Source organism: Archocentrus centrarchus, chromosome 8 (assembly GCF_007364275.1).
Source record: "Archocentrus centrarchus isolate MPI-CPG fArcCen1 chromosome 8, fArcCen1, whole genome shotgun sequence".
NCBI classification, from domain to species: Eukaryota; Metazoa; Chordata; class Actinopteri; order Cichliformes; family Cichlidae; genus Archocentrus; species Archocentrus centrarchus.
In genome coordinates this window covers 3,050,121-3,070,941 of record NC_044353.1, presented here as the reverse complement: position 1 = coordinate 3,070,941, position 20,821 = coordinate 3,050,121, and the positions used below count along the sequence as shown (strand labels likewise).

General features: G+C 43.7%; 2 protein-coding genes across 2 annotated transcripts; one reads left to right on the top strand and one right to left on the bottom strand.

Moving 5' to 3' along the window:
* Positions 1-1,438: 1,438 nt before the first annotated feature.
* On the top strand, positions 1,439-10,836 carry LOC115785060 (transmembrane protease serine 9-like). The gene is made up of 10 exons (XM_030736508.1): positions 1,439-1,539; positions 2,470-2,490; positions 2,650-2,812; positions 3,772-4,040; positions 4,630-4,775; positions 4,862-5,183; positions 5,299-5,467; positions 6,716-6,969; positions 7,109-7,206; positions 8,217-10,836. Exons 1-10 carry the CDS (start codon positions 1,485-1,487, stop codon positions 8,565-8,567), a joined length of 1,848 nt encoding a protein of 615 aa, XP_030592368.1. The 5' UTR covers positions 1,439-1,484; the 3' UTR covers positions 8,568-10,836.
* Positions 10,837-15,547: 4,711 nt separating this feature from the next.
* On the bottom strand, positions 15,548-17,344 carry eif1 (eukaryotic translation initiation factor 1). The gene is made up of 4 exons (XM_030736573.1): positions 17,155-17,344; positions 16,294-16,457; positions 16,110-16,211; positions 15,548-16,025 (listed from the first exon to the last, which is right to left on the bottom strand). The coding sequence occupies exons 1-4, from the start codon at positions 17,183-17,185 to the stop codon at positions 15,981-15,983; spliced, it is 342 nt and encodes a 113-aa protein (XP_030592433.1). The 5' UTR covers positions 17,186-17,344; the 3' UTR covers positions 15,548-15,980.
* Positions 17,345-20,821: the final 3,477 nt, after the last annotated feature.

Sequence of the window (20,821 nt, the reverse complement as noted above, 5' to 3'; positions counted from 1 at the left end):
ACACTGTTAAAGAGACTTGTCATTAAAGCTGTTTCAGAGTTCAGTTCTGTCTCAGGGCTGCAGCTAAATAATAACTTTTCCATCAAATCAAGGTCATTCATTCATTCATTCATTCACAGACATCTGACACACAAGAACAATGGTAACCAGAGTTAAATACAAATAACTATAATAACTATAACCAAAAACAGAATTCAAAACTACGACAAACTGAGAAACTAATAAACACAACCAAAGATATAACAAAAAACAGAACTTCACCAAAAAGAACTCAAAACAGTGAATCAGGACCAGGACTGTGACCCACATTCAGTCCAGTGAAACTAAATTTAGACACAGTTCAGCTGAAGGGAACATGAACTTAAATGAGCTGAATATCTTTATTCTTAGTTTAGGAAGCAGCAGGATGAAATCTCAGGCAGAAATAATTCTGTTGGGGAAAGAAATTAAATCTGAAAATGGAAACGTACTAACAAGTGAAGAGAGTGTTTTAGAAGATGGAGGGAGTTCTATGAGGAGCTGATGAATGTAGAAAATGAGAAAGGAGGACTGATGGAGGTCAGTTAGTGAATCAGAAAGTGCAGAGGATTAGTGAGGAGGAAGTGAGGGCAGCCGTGAAGAGGATGAAGAGTGGAAGAGCAGCTGGTCTAGATGACATACCTGTGGAGGTATGGAGATGTCTGAGAGAGAGGACGGTGCACAAGAGGGGTAAAGAAGAGAGTGCAGGCAGGGTGGAGTGTGTGGAGATGAGTGTTGGGGTAATTTGTGACAGACAGACAGCAGCAGGAGTGAAAGGGAAGGTTTACAGGATGTTACTGAGACCTGCTGTGATGGTTTGAAGATGGTGGCAATGACACAAAGACAGGAGGCTGAGCTGGAGGTGGCAGAGCTGAGATCTTCATTGGGAGTGAGCTGGATGGACAGGATTAGAAATGAGTCCATCAGAGAGACAGCTCAGAGTCAGAGAGGCTGAGATGGTTTGGAGGGAGGGTGGATATACTGGAGATGGAGCTGCAGGCAGGATGAAAAGAGCAGGTTCATGGATGTAGTGAAGGTAAACAGGTGAGACCTCAGATCAGTCCTAGTGGCTCCTTTGCACTGACTCTCAGTCTGTTCTTGCACTGATGTTCAGATTTTATTGTTTTGGCACCTCCTTCGCTCTCTGATATCTTAACGTTGCACACTATCTGAGAACAGGTCCACAGGTAAACGCAGCAGGCTTTGGTTTCCTGATGTAAAATTAATAATTAATCCTAGAAAAGTTACTAACTAATAAACAAGTTCAACATTTCTGCCTGAAAGCTGAAATTCCTGTTTAACCTGGCAGGTCTGATGTGAGGAGGATCAGGTGATGTGCGGCAAGGTGTTGGGCATGTTGTTGGACAGGTGTTTGAGAGAGGTGTGTTTTACTGGAGACAGAGAGGGGGAGGAGAGAGGAAGGGTATTTATGCTGCAGCAGGTCTGGCAGTTTAGATGTTCCAGTCATGGCTTTCTACAAAGTGATCTGTTTGGCTGCTGTGCTGATGCTGCTGACCCAAGGTAAGAGCCCCGCTGACTGCACACACCTGCATCAGGTACAGGGTTAAAACACTCAGGAGCAAATCCTTTCACTTTAAAGGAAGAGTGCATGTAATAACAGCAGGAAAAGGAGGAAATCCTGGATTTAAATATTCCCTTTTAAGAGCAGGAGGGAACGTCACGTCTCACTGGGTGGACGTTTAGGAGGGAAACGAATCAAATGAAGGAAAGGAAAGTGTTGCTCAGATGGAGGAAAATCTCCTAAAGTCTTTGTCTGGTCAGTGAGCAGGAACTCGAGTGAAGAGACAGAAAAACTTTTCCCTCTGAACATCTGTTACAGAAACGGAGACAAACTCAGTGAAACTCTACAAACTAACCTGCACTGTGTGAGCATCCACTGGACTCTGTATCTAAGTCTACATGTAGATCATTAGGACAGGACTCATGGCTTATTGTAGAGCCACCTGCAGCTTGGTTATGAGGCTAAAACAGGTGAAATGATGGTTTACTCACATGTGATCATCAGCTGAGAGACACAACATGCTGTTGATATCATGTGTAGTAAATTATTCTGGTCTGGAAGATACTTTCACAAATTAAACTTCATGTATTTGTAGATGGTACGATGTTAATAAACCAGTTTTCTTTTTCATATGTAAACTGTACGTGAAGGCAAACTAAATCCTTCAGTTTTACAGCTAATTATGTAGTTATATCACACACACACACAGTGTAGAGAAACATGCCATGTTAGGACATTTTAACATGGGAGTCTTCTGCTGAAGCCTCTGATGGACGTTAGAGGAACTGCAGCTTTGGCTTCATTTTTCAGAGCCTTGCTTCTAGCTAACCACAGACTGTCAACTTTCCCACTATCATTACAGACAGTAAACTAACCACAGAAAGATAAATGGAGATTTGTTGTTTTAAAAATATTTTCTGTTTTTTCAGAGTCTGAGTCACAGCTGGATGGTAAGATAAAATTTATATGTATGATTATTTACTTTGATTATTTACTTTGGTTTTCCTGCTGTTACTCCCAGGATCACTGTGTCCTCACTCAGCAGTTTGTAATGCTGAGAGTTTACAGGTCATGCAGTGATGCTCACTCTGTGTTTTAATGTCTGTCAGTTTGCGGTCAGCCGAGTCTGAACACCAGGATTGTAGGAGGACAGGACGCCCCTCCTGGCAGCTGGCCCTGGCAGGTCAGTCTGCAAAGATCTGGGAGCCATTTCTGTGGAGGATCCCTCATTAACAGTCAGTGGGTGCTGTGTGCTGCTCACTGCTTTCAGAGGTGAGCAACCTGAGAAAGTTTTGCTCTATGAAGAGTGACGTGCGGTGAGGTTTGTGACGGTGAGACACTGACTCGTCTTAAGTCGGATGTTCACATATATGAACCCAAAATAGAAGCTTATATTTCAATTTTAATTATGCTAATGATTAATTATGCTTTAATCAACTCCATGCTCTTCAACAATGATGGCAAGAAAAACAAAATATTTAATGTAAGGTCCTCTCTTTTGAAATAAAAAAAAACAAACAAAAACATGTATTATCTTAACTTTATTTGAAGATGAAGTCCATACGCCTATCCTTCTCCCTACGGGGCAGCACTGTTGCAGCACTGCCCCCTATCGGCGCGGCACGGTACTTCCTGCCTCACCCTGCTTATTTTCACCGTGCATTTATGATTGATTACAAAGAATAAACATGTCACACATTCATTCTGTATATTAGACAGACTGTGGAACATCAGCATGTGTAGCACATGTGTAATCAAACGTATATTGGTGATATGAAGAGAGACAGCAATGGGCATGCGCCAGAGGCCTGCTCCATCTGTTTTATGTGACACAGCGCCACCGGAGGTGAGCCACAGCACTACACTGGCTCACCCTGCATTTCTTCCATGTGTTTGAACAGGCAGTGAGTAAATTCCGCGATTTTAACCATTAAAATGTTGAAATAATTCAGAAAACAGTTTTATAGAACAGTTGAGTGGTCAAATGTATTTTCTCTTATCATTGTTAGTATTTTACTTGTCGTGATGACAGAGGAGACACTGCCTCACTGACTGCACGTCACTAGAAGAGACTATGAAAGGCCACAGATCCCAATCTGGAGGGCAGGACCTCTCTGAGGGTCCCAGGATGAATCTTTAACAGGGCCTCTAACATCACTGTACCCAATCATTTTATATTGAAATGATCATTTATCATTTCTGCACTGTTTTTGTGTCTTTGATGATCCCAGTTACACTGCAAGCAGTGTGACTGTGTCTCTGGGCCGTCAGAGTCTGAAGGGATCCAACCCCAATGCGGTGTCTCGTTCAGTATCACAGGTCATCAAACATCCCAACTACAACTCTGTTACCTCTGACAATGACATCGCCCTCCTGAAGCTCTCCTCATCAGTGACTTTCACCAACTACATTCGGCCCGTCTGCCTGGCAGCCTCAGGCAGCACCTTCTACAACGGCATTAACACCTGGGTCACCGGCTGGGGCAATATTGCAAGTGGAGGTGGGTCATAAAGACACCTGATTATTTTCAGAGAAATGAAGACTACAAAGCAGGAAACAACTGTGTTCTCAGACATCTCAGAAATATTTAGAGCAGCAAAATTCTCCTGAAAGCTAAAGTTTTATAAACCAGAGTCTGATGACTGCAAACACACTGAGTTCAGCCTTCAACAGAAAATTATCAGTCAGAACAAACAGATTTGATCTTTACTAAAATCTTTTTAATGATGTCACTAGATGAAAGGAAGCAGGCTGCATCTTCAGAGGAGGCACACAAACTCAGCTTGGCTGCTTGTTTCATGATTAATAATTGACTGCCCCCCCCATCCCGGTTCCTACGCCTATGTGAACACTAGTGTGTTTTCACCATTTCACAACCATGAACTACATTCACCAGTCTTAAAATATGACAAGAATAGAAATTATTTTGATATAAGAGGGAATAACAGCTATAAAATAATCCTGGTACCAAATGTAGGTAAAAAGGAGGCATTTCATATGCTATAACTTGCTTTGACTACCCAACTATCACACATGCTGATATGACCCATGAAAATTGCACTTTTTGAACTGATGCTTTCTCCCCTTAGTGTCCCTTCCTTCCCCACAAAACCTGATGGAGGTGAAGGTTCCCATTGTGGGAAACAGGAAGTGTAACTGTGACTATGGAGTGGGGTCGATCACTGACAACATGGTCTGTGCCGGGTTATCTGCAGGAGGAAAGGACTCCTGTCAGGTGATCATTTTTACCTGTTCGGCAGACTTTTACCTTCTGCAAAGATTCTTCTCCTCAGCTAACACTAAATGTTTCTGCTCTCAAAGGGGGATTCAGGAGGTCCAATGGTGAGCAAGCAGAACGGTCGCTGGATTCAGGCGGGAATCGTCAGTTTTGGGGAAGGTTGTGCTTTGCCAAATTTCCCAGGAGTCTACACCAGAGTATCCCGGTACCAGACCTGGATCAACAGCCAGATCACCTCCAACCAGCCGGGCTTCATCACATTCACATCTAGTGGGACCAACAGTGACCTGAGTGTCTCCTGCAGAGGACTGCCAGCAGTGCCAACCACCACTACAACCACCACCACCACCCCTCCAACAACCACCACTCGTCCAACAATCACGCTGCCTCTAACCCCTCCCCAACGTGAGTGCCCACCATGTCAACACTTTATAAGTCTAGTCTAAACAATCTGAACTTGAACTGATGTTGTCCAAGTTTTTAACATTTCTTTGTGTCTACCTCTGGATTTTCTCCTCAGCGGTCTGTGGACAACCTCCGAAGAATTCTGGTATTTTGGGAGGAAACTCTGTGGCAGCAGCTGGCTCGTGGCCGTGGATGGCGAGTCTACAGAAGAATGGAAGTCATGTGTGTGGTGGGACTCTGGTGGCCGTGGACTCAGTGCTGAGCAACGCCAACTGTTTCTCAAGGTGAGTTGAAGCAGAGGGTGAAGTTTGAACAGATAATGATACAGTTCGTGCTCTGGGGATGCATAATTTATGGTACTGTGATTGTGTCTTTCTACATATGAATTTTCATATGGAAAGCATAAATAGAAGGTTTTCCATCCACCGCAGACATTCCTCTAAAATTCCAACCGCACAGTGCTCATCGTGGATAACCAGTGTGAGTTGATTAATGACAGGTTAACAGTGCTACCCACACTGAACCATAAGTTCATCTTATGCCACTCAGAGGCATAGATATTTAGATATTGCAGTCATAAGAATAACTTTGGCTGTTGTTTATTTTTTGTTGTATCCAGAGATGGTATTGATTCCTCTCCACACCTCACAGATGTTGCTGTGTTGTAGATTCTGTAGAGAAGAATTTCATTTTGTAGAGAAACAAAAATCACAGAGTGGGGTCAGTAGATGCTGAGGGTCACAGAGGTGCACAAAGGTCACCAACTTTCAGCAGAGTCAGTTACTACAGACCTCCAAATTTCATGTGGCCTTCAGATTAGCTCAAGAACAGAGAGCTTCATGAATGGGTTTCCATGGCCGAGCAGCTGCAGCCAAGCCTTACAGCACCAAGCTCAAAGTGTCGGATGCAGTGGTGTAAAGCATGCTGCCACTGGACTCTAGAGCAATGTAGACGTGCTCTGTGGAGGGATGACTCACACTTCTCCATCTGCCAATCTGATGGAGGAGTCTGGGTTTGGTAGTTGCCAGGGGAACGGTACTGACTGCATTGTGCCAAGTGTAAAGTTTGGTGGAGGGGGGGAATATGGGGTGGGATTCAGGAATTGGGCTCAGTCCCTTAGTTCCAGTGAAAGGAACTCTTAATGCTTCGGCATGCCAAGACATTTGGGACAATTTCATACTGCCAACTTCCAAAGGAGCCAGTTGAGGTGGTTCAGGCATCTGACTAGGATGCCTCCTGGGCGCCTCTTGGGTGAGGTGTTCCGGGCATGTCCTACCGGGAGGAGGCCCCGGGGCAGACCCAGGACATGCTGGAGATTATATCTCTCGACAGATTGCTGGCTACTTCTTTTTCTGCTGCCATTTTTAAAAGTTTCCAAGAGAGAAACTTCACCACTAACTGGTAGTTTGGCAACTCAGACACACCATGCAAATTTATAAATGCTGGCAAAGGCACCTATAAATTAAGCTCTATTCTGCAAACTGAAACTCTGAAACTGATGAGGATGTTTTGATGTTTCTTTCCTCCCACAGCTCCTCTGTAGCGTCTGAGTGGACTGTCGTGTTGGGTCGTCTGAATCAAAATGGATCCAACCCCTTTGAGGTGACGCTGAACGTGACAAATATCACTCTGAGCCAGTCAAATGGGACCAACATAGCCATTCTCCATCTATCAGCCAGGCCCACCCTGACTGACTACATCCAGCCTATCTGCTTGGACAACGGACAAACCTTCTCCGAGGGCTCGGTGTGCTGGTCAGCCGGCTGGAGTCCTGGAAGAGGAGGGGGTGAGTCAGCAACATAAAGGCTGACAGAGTGATGCTCAGTCTCTGCACCAGTCCATCTCTTCAGTTTACACATGCAGACCACTGCACTTTCACTCTTTTTAGTCAAACATCACAATTTTCTTATTTTTCATCATTTTAGCTGAACAAGTTCTGCAGGAGTTTCAGACCTCAGTGGTAAATTGTGGGAATGCATCATCGAGTGAGAACATCTGTACAGGATCTTTTACTCTGGAGCAGGTAAATGACTGGATTACTGTTCATCTCTGCTCACATGTTTGTTCTGGACCTTGGATTTTTTTGTTGATTGGAAGCTTTTAATACAGTCACATGATGAATTCTGAGGGCTTTCAATCTTCAGAAACCTGTCAGAAAAAAAGTACTAATGTTGAAGTTTTGGTGTTCATTACATGCCTGAAGGTGGAGCTGGAGAAAAGTTTGTTGTAGAGTTCACTATCATCCTGAAGCCACACAGTTTGGCCAGTTTTAATGTGAGTCAGCCTATCTGACCATAGGACCAATGGGAGTGTTCCTCATGTTCCTGCTGGTGGAACAATTAGATCAGAGCTGGTATCTTCATGAAGTCTGTTTAAGTCGCCGTCAGAGGCTCACATTAACTGTGATTTAAAAGAGAGTGCCCTGGAATTTTATTTTATTTTTAAGCCTCTATAAATTCCTCCTAAGATGAAGACTTTATTAGAAAGAACAATATGGCACCCAAATCATTCTGAATTTAAATCTGTGGGAAAATTCTATAACAGCAAAAATGGTGGCAGAAATAAATTCCAGAGGGGTAAAAAACAAGACTTGTTAAAACTGGATTCTGGGGTTTTTATGAGCTTTCAATGATGAAGCTAAAGTTAAAGTTCACTGAGATAATACTTTAAAATAAGTAACTGCCCAAATAGTGCACAGTTCAACATGGCAGCTGAGCACTCAGACTTTGCAAAAGAGCGCATTAAATATGAAATTAATCCTGGAAACAATTTGATTTTCATCGTATTTTATCATATTTTTATTTTGTTTCAGCAAAGTTGGTTTTTCCCCACACTTAAATTATTATTAGTAGTAGTACTAGTATTAGTATTAGTATTGGTATAGTTATTAAAATGTTAGTTTTATCTAATTATAATAACTTTGTTCCAAAATTTTCTGGTAATGAGGGTGCATCAAACACTTTCTTTGAGTCTCAGGAAAATGTAAGATTATAAGAACTAATGATAACTGAACCTTCCCATCTGTTTGTTCAGGGCGATTCTGGCGGCCCGCTGATGTGTAAGCAGGACGGCTCTTGGTTCCAGGCGGTTGTGTTAACAGCTCAAAGCACCTCCACCAGGAAAAGACAAGAGACTGCAGTGATGAGATTCACCAGAGTGAGCAGCTTTGAGACCTTCCTCACTGAGACATTAGGAACACGGTTGTCTCCAGCTTCCAACACCACCAAAACCCCCAATACCACCAATACCACCACCAATGTCACCACCATGGCCATCTCACCCCCAACTGTATTGCAAACCAGTGGGTCCCCTTCTGCTCACTCCCTCAACTTTATGTTCCTCCATCTCCTCAGTCTCACCTTGTGTCTCCAACTCTTCCTGTAGAGAAGTCTGACTTTGATGAACACAAATGAATGTTAATGAGCCTCCACTTTGAGACTTCACAGACTTAAATCTGTACCTGCTAATCTCTGAATTGATTTTGCCTTAATTGGTTTTCCGCAAAGAGCTGAGTGGTGAAGGTGCAGGGGATTAAATCAGGCATTCAGACATGAACTTCTCCAGGATGAATCATCAACACAAACATCAAGACGAGCTGATGGCGAGGTCGACTAAACACCCCAGACAGCACTGCGGTGCCAGGGTCCAATCAGAGAGCTTGAAGTGGCCAGTTTGATTTTTTTCGGTTTTTGTCTTGATTACAGTGAAAAACGCTCAGGTTCATCGTGCCACACAGCTCTGACTCCTGGCCTCTGAGACTTGTGGGTACAGCGCCAACGTGTTATGAAGCCATAAGCAGAATTTGATTTGGGGCCCCCACTCCCAGCTAAACCCATCGCCAACCCCCCATCTCAGCACTGCATTCCAAGTACAATGCATTGTACTTCTAAAACACCCATTACTATTACTATGAGCAGACAATGCATTTACCAAACAAGTTAACTATTTTAATCACTTTGAAATGTGCAAAAACATAAATAACATAAATATGAATATTAATATTAGAGAAACTATAAATACAAAAACAGACAATTTGAATGTTTGTATCTGTTAATAATAAAAATGTTTCACAGCTTAGTCCAACCTCACCTGTACTTAGCTGATCAATCACAAGCTGATGGTGTTCCAAAATATTTCAGCCGTGCTCCTGAGAAACAGTTGATAAAACAGGATGAGTTTATTATCCATATTATTTTATTACCAACTTACAGCAAACTCTAATACCTCAGAGGAAATGAGCATAACAGCAGCACCCAAAGCAGGTCTGACTAAATCAAACAATGAGCTAACTGAGGTGTAACGATGCTGGAATATAACTGCAAACATGATCATAATGTAACACTGTTATCAGAGTCTATGATACAGAATTGCTGTTTCATACTGACACAATGCTGGGACATATCTCAGCCTGGCACCAGGAGGATCTGAGGATATCCCATCAGCATGTGACCAGTAGAGTAACTCGGCTCAGAGAACCGTGGTTATGTTTCAGTAACATAATCAGCAACAGTTCTTTACAGCCTAACTAGCTAATGTAATATTATAATATGTAAATGAGCAAGACCACATATGTTTACTAGGCCGTGAACTGACTAGTGAGCTAAGGCAGGGTACCAACCATAATGCCTGTGGTTTCCATACAACATAACCTTAGCTCACCTGTTTGAGGCTTCACTTTAACTAAAGTCATTCTTGGTGAGTAACTATGATAAAATATTGTAATTACTCACGGAAACACACCTTTATCCTGCTGATTTTGTCTTCTTTTGCTTCCCCCACCCTGTGGGATCAATCCTTTTTGGAGCAGATTTGTGATCAATGATAATGTGTATGAACCTGAGCCCAGCTCTGACACAGGCAGCAGAAATTATTAAGCCAGTAATGTCATCAGATTGTCTGTATGTGACATTCAAGTGCTCATGGGGGCCCAAATCAGCTGCTTAGTCTGCTCACGCCTCGGCCGGCTCTGAGTGGGTGATGTCGTATTTGGAGCCAGTCACCTTAACAAACTGCCCACAATGTGAGTCTGAAAGCAACAACAGAGGAAACACACTGTAAGAAACACCCGCTTTGATCCAGCAGAGGCTGTAATATAGAACTGAGCAGGAAGATTTGATGTTTTATGTGCCAGATTATTTTTTGAAGCAGAGCATTTTGATGTTGGATCATGACTCATACACTGTGAACACTTAATTAAATTTAGTGTTAGTATTATAATCTGTACAGGGTTTCTGATAGAAAAAAAAAGTAGAACTACTATATGTGTTTTTGTAACTCTGAAGCCCAAGGCTCAAGCTGGACTTTGGTTTAAGGCTGTAAAAATGAAGAATTTTTTAAACTTGCACTGAACATGGAAACGTAGCCCAACAGTTTGACATTTAATGAATTATCTGAAGCTGAACAGATCGTTAGGATATCTGCTCCAGAGCCACATGCTCACAAGATTGAAGTAATTCACTGTTTTATCCTGCAGTCTTTATTGATCTGATCTAAAGAAGCATATCGTGGAGATCTGAGACCACGGGGGCAGTGATCAGACTGTCCCTCATCTACCTCGTCTTTGGGTCACAAACAAACAGAATTTGCTCTGAAAACTGTTAAACTGCACTGGAACAGATAATTGTTGGATATGAATGATAAATGAATTAAAAAAATCCTGTAAGAAAATACAAACAACCTTTGTTTTCTTATTATTTGAGGGTATTTTTTGCTTTGAGGTAAAAAGAAGTACAATCCACAGTATTCTCTGAGTAAGACCGATGCAGCTGCACAAAGATGCTCCCAAGCTGGTAATTACGGGAAAAGTAGAGGAGGATGTACAGAGGTGGCAAAAGTACTGACATTCTGTACTTAAGTAGAAGTACAAGTACTTATGTTAAAAAATACTTTAGTAAAAGTCGAAGTACTGGTTCAACTTCTCTACTTAAGTAAAAGTAAAAAAGTACAGGCTCTGAAATGTACTCAAAGTAAGAAAGTAAAAGTAGTTCTTTGGAGGATGTTTCTACAAGCTATTTTTGTGTAAAGCTAACTGAACCTCATTATATATTATTGTAATAATATAAAATAATATTACATGAGAATACAAACGTTATTCCAATCTAAATTTTAATTCTAATGAATGCACTCAGCTTGAATCTGTTCTGTAGGACACAAACTGTGAAAGGGAATTTAAACACAGCTCTAGTCTCTGTGTCCTCCATAGTAGAGGGTGACTGTGCCTCCACCTAAACACCAACATGAGGATACTCAGGGGTTACAGTGGGATTCAGAAGGTGGAGGAACGCTAAGATCAGCTGTAGTGGCTCTGCATGGGGAGAAGAATCACAGCTTTCTATTGTAGCTGCAGTAAATGATGTTGGTGTGCAGGCTGTGATCAGCTGACCTGCTGCTGCTGCTCTGAGGTTTACTGCTCTGTGTGGATGAAGTGAACTCACAAAGATGTAACCCAGTATTTCACAGCTATCTGTGCTGATCTCCATCCCCTACACTGACAGCATACAGGCTGCATAAATGTTGGATTCAGTGAATGAATCTCAGCATCAGCAGCTTTGATTCAAACTCATCTCTGCTGCACTGATGTAACCTGTAACTCTGACCATGAACACAAACACTGTGCTCCAGTCCAACACAGAGCTTTACTGTAAATACAGTACAACAAGCTAACCTAAACTGCAGTATTTTCATAGAATCTTTGAATTACACAACGTCAGCATACTTCAGTTTATTTTCCAGTCCTTACCTTTAAATCTAACCTCTCTCCTTCCTCTTTCTCCATCTCTGAGTGAACTTCTCTCTCTTTGCTCTCCCTGAAATACAGCAGCTCTTCTTTTAGCTAGCTGTGTAACAAACTGCACACACTTTGTGTGTTTGCTGATATTTGTTGAGCATTTAGAAACGCTGCATTTACCTGCCACACGTTACTCCCTTCATGCTCGCTCCTCTTCAGTAGCGCTAGCTAAGCTGTTTATGTGCCGCAGCGCAACTTACGGACTCGGTCCGGCCCGCTGTAACCCCTGATTATAGCGCTATAAATGATACATTAATTATATGGGTTTGCGTATTTAATCCCTTTGTACGAGATAAGCCCCGGTGATGGAGGATACGCAGTACGATTGTCTCTTATATGTTATTATTCCTCCGTTTAGGCTCAGATCGTTTGATGTTTGACGGCGCACTGACCGGAAATGCAAACTTCTCGCTGACGTGTTAAAAAGTAACGAGTCTGTTTGAAAATGTAAGAAGTAGAAAGTACCGATACTTGTGTAAAAATGTAGGGAGTAAAAGTAAAAAGTAGTCAGAAAAATAAATACTTAAGTAAAGTACAGATACCTGAAAAATCTACTTAAGTACAGTAACGAAGTATTTGTACTTCGTTACTTCCCACCTCTGAGGATGTATGATGGTGGTGGATGGTAATCTCTGAAATCAGTGAAATGACAGTTTGGTCCAGACGCTGACCTCAGAGCTCTCTGCAGCAAATACTGCTTCAGCTCGTGCAGAGGAAGTCTGACGCCACCTGGTGGCACAAAACTGAAAAATGTTCAGTCTCAGTCAAAGAATCACAGAGCTTATTAAAAAAATCCAAGAACTTCACTCAGCAAAGCTGGACCTCCACCCTCTTGGATGGACTGCTGGTCCAATGAAGCCACAGCAGCCATATGATTGTTCAGATAACTGCATTAAAAAGGCTCCGGGAAACATCGAGGGCTGAAAAATGAAGCGGCTCCTCTAACGTCCACTCCGACCTACTTTTCCTTGACCTCGATGGAACACTTCATGAGGTGAAGGAAAGGTGTGAAGGAGAACTGATAAGGACTTAGGAAAGAATCCGACTCACACTAGACTCCTTAATACCACCACGCTGGATGAATCACACTAATGTGATTTACTGAGCTCTGCAGCATATAAACCCATCTGATATGAGATGGTTGGATGGGTGGACGGCCCAAAGCCGTGCAGGTCCAAAGGTCGGCTCTCTCTTCCCTCAGGCCTCACCCTGACTGATCAGAGCTGAGCCGCCCATAATTCTGATCCTGATATTTAGATTTTTCTGAAGCAGAGGCATCTGTCTGATCTCAGCAACACGTTTTCCTTCTCTCTGGTATCAGATCTGTCACGATACTGATGCAGTGAGTCTGCAGTGGTGTGCTACATGGCAAACTGGACATTTTGAAGTTTTGGTGGAGACGAGATTCCTGAACAAAGAGTTATCCATCGTGGACAATCCTGACCCCTCTCTGGAGCACTTTCCTAGTTCTTCTGATTATCATCACGATTTCAGCTGCTGTAACGTAATAATCTGGGATCAATCAGTATTATCTTATTTATTTATCTTAATTTGACAGTAATGACCTGATTTTTCATGCCATAAATGTACATAGATAAAAATTATTTTTTACATATATTTCAAATTTTATTGCCTCTCTGCGAGCCGGATTGTTTTATAGAGCTGTAGAGATGACAGCCTTCTCTGGTTGGCTGTATCAGTGATGAGCGGGTGTAGGAGATCTGGTGGGTGATTCTGTGCAGCGGTCCTGGAGAGATCGCCGAACCCAGCCACAGACTTTTTGTTAGCTTAACAGGATCAGACGGATTCACTCTATCAAACACTCTACAGGCCAAACCACAAACACACTCCACACCTCCACACGCAAAACGTGAACATCTGTTACACACAGCACCTCACAATTGAACACACAATTGTCTAATGACGTGAGCAGACCAGCTGGGCAGGAACAGTCAGGTCAGAGTGCAGGTGGCACATGTGCATCTACAAAGGACCGACACACACAGAGGGAGAGGAGGACGAGGACGACTGAGAACTGAGATTACTGATGAAATCTATTGTCCACTATTGTCCACCATGTCCTTATTGTTGGGATGACAAAGAGTCCAACCCAATTTGAGCAGATTCTCTGTGGCAGCATCATCGGGACATTCGGGGAAGAGAACAGGTACTTACATGTGACATACAGTATGCTCTACTGCAAGTACTGTACTGTCCACTACGAAGCCATTTATACTGGTTGTATGCATTTGTAAGGGCAGAAGGAGGAAAGAAGGAGGAAGGATGGCTCTTTTCTCCCAACAACAGGAAGCACTGATTGTTGACATGGACCTTCAAAATATAGTTTAATTTTATAGTTTGATTTTGACAGGAAGGTCTGAGGTTTTCTGACTGTAGTTTGAGTTTTTGGATTTGTGTTTGAGGTTTTGAGAAAACGGGTGGGTTACTGCACGCAGAGCACGTTTTCTGTAATAATCCAGCTTTAATGTTTAGTTGCAAGGGCTGTGCACTCAGTTGCAGGTGTTGCTGTAAATTAAGCAACAGTAGTTTGTATGTTAAGTTGGCTTTCAGCAGCTGGTCAGTTGAAGCAGTTGCCTTTTTTGTTTGCAAATGTTCAGTTGCAGGTGTAGCTGTTGTTTCAGTCTGGTTATTTGCAGCCAGTTTAAGAACTTCCTGCTGCAGGTGTGAAGCGTCAGTGGCTGGTTTGTTGCAGCTGTTAATGGGTTGGTGTGTTTAAACAAGCAGCTATTTACCTCAATGCGTTGCTGCAGTTGCAGTACTATTAGTTGCAGGTGTTGCTGCAGTGTCACAAACATCTCTGCAGACTTTGTCTCGTCCACCTCGGAGATAAAACCACCCACACAGGAGACGCTTCAACTGCACAAGTTTTATTGAACCAAATGTGGAATTTGCAAAACAGACTCTCCATCATCTTCAGTCACAGAAGCACAGTGTGACCTGGCCATGGCTTTGATTTTTAAAAACTATTACTTCAGCATTACTACATCTGAACTCCCATTTATAAATTATTGCATTGCAGGAAATGAATAGATTCAAGTGTCCATAAACCACAGGTTCAGTACCAAATTTGCTGTGGGACCGAACCAGAAAGCTGGTCGAGCACCAGAGTAGGAAACTCCTCGCTAATAAATCCACACCAAAAACAAAAAACAAAAGAAACCAGCTCTGAACAAGTTTCCTACCCTGGTGACGGTTTGCCATCTGATCACAGTGAGCAGACTCCACCTTCATTACAGGGCTCGCTTAGATCAAAGTCTGTTACTTTGACATTAGAAAGAAAATGCACCCAACAAGAAGCCCAAATCTGCTGGATGGTGGTGATGATGGTCAATACACTTAAATGCTCTCCACTCAAATATGGTTGTAAACATGAACTTATGACAGGATGGGAGGGGGTAAAGATCTGGAGCCAACCAGCCACAGAAACCGTTCTTTTAACAGACACCCTCAGCATCTTCTACAGCAATCCTAAACTGACCTACCACATCCTAAACACTGACCCTCCTGCACACCCGACCCCCACCCCGTTCCCCATGACACCACGCGACTCCAAAAATCTGGAGACTCATTGTTTTATTGAAACACCTTGAAGTACAAAACAAAAACGTTACATGAAACGGTGCCTCCTTATTGTGGCACAAGACCTAAAAAGAAAAAAATTCTTTAAAAGGAAATAAACAAAAGGGACGAGGAGGTGGAAGTGTGTGGGAGGGTCATCACCACTCATCCCTGATGTTGTGTGGAGCTGCAGTGGTGTGTCTTTGTGAGAGCGAGCCTGCCCCCTGGTGTTGTAGGGGGGCGGTGGTGTTACAGAGTCCCATGTTTGTATCAGAGGTAATTCACGTGTTAGCCAACAGGAGCTGGTGGGATTGCAAAGAGGGGAGGGGGGAGGAAGAGCAACAGCAGCACATAGGAAGAGGGAAGAGAGATGGAGGGTGGGGGCGTTTAATGGCCTTTCAGGAGAGGGGGGAGTGGGCTGCAAGCAGCTTCTAAAAGCCGTGGACTTTGAGCTGCTCCTCCTTGGCCAAGTCGATCTGCAGAGGGCAAACAAAGGGATCACATTACTCACAGCGATCTGGAAAACCAACATCAGGAGCAGCATCTGGAGGGACACCTACCTCAATGAGGAACTGGCAGATATTCTTGCGCTGGTCTCCCTGAAGCTGGATCACTTCACCATACTCTGGGTGCTCAATCACTGTCCCATTGCAGGCAAATTTCTGTGGAGAACAATCAATGAGTCACACCACTCTGTAGCAACAACCAAATCCCAGAAACTCAGGAGAAAGCAGCGCTGACTACCTTCTTGAAGGCCTTGACTAGCTTCTTCTTGTCATAGTCGGCGGAGATGCCCTGGACAGTAGTGAGGGTCTTCCTACCGTTCCGCTGTTGGATTCTTATGTGGATGTAGTCCTCTGTCCCGGCTGGGAGGCGGTCATCACCCTTAGTTGCATCAGCAAAGGGGTCTAAAGGAGGTGACAATAGTGTTACAAACAGATGAGACTATGCAGCAGCTCATTCAGCCTGCAAGAAAGCAAAACACCAGTGATTTACACACAGCCTGGCGGCCCTGCCAGAGTTTACCTCCGGTGGGGGTGGAGGGGTCATATTTCAGCTAAAGTGCTGCGCAGATGTACCCGCTCAGGATAGCACCCAGTTAGCCTCTGCTAAATAACAGCAGAGTCATGGCAGGGCAGCTTTCACTTCCACAGCCATTACCGACCCACCCCACGGTGTAACACAGCCAAGGGGCTTATCCGACTTTCGAGCAGCAGCAGTAAGTTACCTCGAGATAAACAACGGCGGCGGAAGAACGTGTTTGAAGGGGGGAAAAAAACAGCTCACAATCGGATTGAGGCCTAATGGCGGCCGTTCTGACGTTAGCAAGGCCTGCTTTAAAAAAAAAAAAAAAAAAAAAAAAAAAAAAAAAAACGGAAACCGAAAAAAGGTCACCAAATCTAGACGGCCACGTTTCTAAAACACCGTATCATCGTTTCACACGTTATCTTATCGAACTAGTCACTTATAAATGAGGTAAATGAAACTACGCCACAGGAAATAACCCCAGCCCCGGACTAAGGCTGGACGTTAGCCATGTTAGCTCCGCTAGCTCCCGCCCTTCCCCCACCCGCTGCCCGGCTCCTTCGGTCAAAATCTGCTTACCAAAGGTTTGGAGGTTCTGGATAGCGGACATACGATAAGATTTGCTTTCCTTGCGGATAACAACTTGGTCAGCGAGCGGTCCTTCGGCTGCCTTTGACTCTTTTGTTTGTGTCTTCAGGGGTTCACGGGACGACGCGCAGCACGGCCTCGGCAGCTTTCACAAAATGGAGACGGCGATGAGTTCACGCTGCTGGAAAACAAGCCTTTATGGCTCCGCCCCAACCGGCGTCAGCGCGTCTCTGACGTTGCAGAAAGTCACGCCCACAAACCTTTCTCAACTTTACTGGAAGGATGACGTCATGGTGTCAGGATTTAATCATGTTGGCAACAGGAAAATCACAAAAAGGCATGCAACACATGTTAAATAATAATAATATGAGGACAAATTAATACAATTATTTTTTTAAGGTTTGAACTATAAAAACTTAAACAGCTGCCAAATTTATGATGTGACCACAAATGTTTTTTATTTTGTGTGTTGTTATCATGGCTGATAGATGGATTTACACTTATATTATTTCTAGTCTTGGTGTCATGTCAGTAGTCTTACAGATTATTACTCACTCATTGGTTAAATGTTGTTAACATATTGCATGAAATGGTTTGTTCATTTGTTATGATAAAGAAAAGAATTGCACATGAACTTAACTAGAAGCACTCAGAGAGCGCAAACCTCCGCCAAGGCCATAGGGTCAGTGATGCTGTAATACGTGTATCTAAATACTATGAAATAATCTTTCGTCTTTCCCGGACAACAATAACCCCCTATCCCGCAATAGTGAAGAATCCTTAAAAAAAATTCCTGGATCCAGATTGTGATCCGGATCACCGCCAAAATGTAATCACTTCTTCCTCTTGTCATTTCCAACCATTCCACAAAATTTAATCGAAATCCGTTCATAACTTTTGGAGTAATCCTGCTGACAAACAAACAATAAAAACAAACCAACGCGACCGAAAACATAACTTCCTTGGCAGAGGTAATAAACCCAAAGGTTGGGAAATCCATTGGTTACAGGGGAGGAAAATTAACACAACCTACATCAAAATAGTTCAAATAAGCACAACAATTTCCTTTTAAGGGAACAGGATTTCATTTTTCACGTTATGATCATATGTAACAGGCGGCCTGTTTTACACATTATTTTACTCATTGTTATTAATGGTTTTGGACTTAACATCACATTCTTGCCTCTCTGCACCGAGGTTCTTATTGCTGTCATGTTTTTATTTCTGCATATTTGGATATTGCATATCACATTTAATATGATGTGAGTCTGTGTGGCTGCTTCCTTGACCACACTGAGCTTCGACCTCAGTGGGACCTCCTGGTAAAAATAAATAAATGCTTATTGCTGTGTTTATGCCCTGAAACCACGTGACGTCTCCTCCAGGCACTGTTGAGACGCTGATCAGGTCAAAACTGCTGATAAAAACTTGTGACCGCTTATCTGCACGCGTCACATGACGCAGATCAATCAGCCTGGGTTTCTGAGTCAGCTCCTGAATGAAATGACTTTTAAGACCTTTGAAAGAACAGTAATGGCTGCAAACACTTGCACGTTGATGGCTACATTTGCTAAATGCCTCCCCTCAGAGCTAAAAGTCTTTTCTAGCCCTGAGTCGCTCATTTTCAGACCGCTTTGCAGACCACTGACATTTCTGATGCATCTTCTGGTTCCTGCTCTGTTTAATGTCTCCCTGCAGATTTCCTAGAAAAGTTTCAGCCTCTGTTCAAGCTCGTTGGATGGATCAGCGAAACCCCCAAAGTGGAACATTTCCACCCCCCCATGCTTGAGTGAAACCAAACAGCTGAAAGGTTACGTTTATATTTCTATCAAGTGATATATTATTGATATCAAGCATTTATATACATAAAGGTTCACTATGGTGGCTGTTATCAGTGTGGGGTTTGTTCAGAGCTGTGATGGAAGCAGACGCTGATCTGCAGTTGGGGAAACTGTGTGTGTGTGTGTGTGTCTTCAGGTGACACAAAGCGACAATTTTTAAAGAAGTGTGTGTGTGAAGCCACATTATGAATATAAAGATTGTATCAGGAGGCGTCACATGCCTCAAACGGATGCAGTTTGGAGGTCAGAGGTCAAAGGTGCACTGCGTGGGAGATGTAAAAGGCTGAGGCTGTGATTTCTCTCAGTGGTTCTCACACATGTATGTTGCATCTCAAAGACATCACATGTTCTGCCCACCAGCTGTCGGCTGAACATCAGCAGGGTTTTTTTTTCTGTTTTTGTTTTTTTTAAGTCACGTTTTAGCAACTTCTAAGTGTTAAAGTGACCAGGAAGACCCCGTGGACTTGATTCCTGTGTGTGATTCGCTCTTTGCTGTGGAGACTGCAGCCAATGACCTCTCTGCTGAGGCCTCCTCCGTCCCTGCAGACCCTGTCTGTGCAAACAGCGCTGCACAGTGGACGGATGGATGGATGAGGTCAGGAAGTAGACCCCAGCCCAGGCAGTGTCACAGAGTTAGCTTTGTAAGCTGAGGTGTTAAGCAGGGCTGTGATGATACCAGATCTTCTCTCCATGATTACTGTTAATCTCAGGGTGGTTTCTCTCCTCCATCAGCACCTTTTTCTTCAGTTATCAGCAGACCCGTTTTCACTCCTGGTTTCTCCTGATCAGTTCAGAGAAGCCTGAAGCTCATTGTGTGCTCGGTTCATGGCCTTCTTCCCCGTGTCCTGTCTTTGTTATTGATTCCCGACGCATGTGGCAGGGCTTGCAACACATCACTGACTTTCAGCAGAGGAACAGCAGGATCACAGCCTGCAACAACGCCCTACCAGATGAGTTGAACCAGTTCTATGCTCGCTTTGACACCCTCAACTCCATCCAACGTAGAGAGATTCTACTACCGGAGGCAACACAGAGCTCTTCACCCACTGTAACATCGACTGAGGTGTGCAAGGCCCTGAGGAGGACCAACCCCCGAAAAGCACCTGGCCCCGACAACATCCCTGGCCGTGCTCTGAGGGTCTGCTCTTCAGAGCTGGCCGAGGTTTTTACAGATATTTTTAATTTGTCCCTCTCCCAATCATCTGTGCCCACATGCTTCAAGTCCACCACTATAGTGCCCCTCCCCAAGAAAACCAACACAACCTCTTTGAATGACTATCGTCCCATTGCACTCACTTCACTTGTAATGAAGTGCTTTGAGAGGATGGTCATGTCCCATATTAAAGGATCCATTCCGGACACATTAGATCCCCTGCAATTTGCATACCGTCAGAACCGTTCAACTGATGATGCTGTTAATGCAGCCATCCATACAGCCCTCTCACACCTTGAAAATAAGGACACTTATGTTCGAATGCTGTTTATAGACTACAGTTCAGCTTTCAACACCGTCATCCCAAGCAGGCTGGTTGAAAAGCTGTTCACCCTCGGAATACCACCCTCCCTCTGCCGCTGGGTCTTGGACTTCCTTACAGACAGACCTCAGGCAGTCAGAGTTGGTACCAGGACATCAGAAACAAAGACAGTGAGCACTGGGACCCCACAAGGCTGTGTGCTCAGTCCTCTCCTGTACACCCTCTTCACCTACGACTGCGTCCCCTCCCAAAGCAACACCTCCATCGTCAAGTTTGCTGACGACACCACCGTCATTGGGCTGATTACTGGGGGAGAGGAAGCAGCTTACAGGGAAGAGGTGG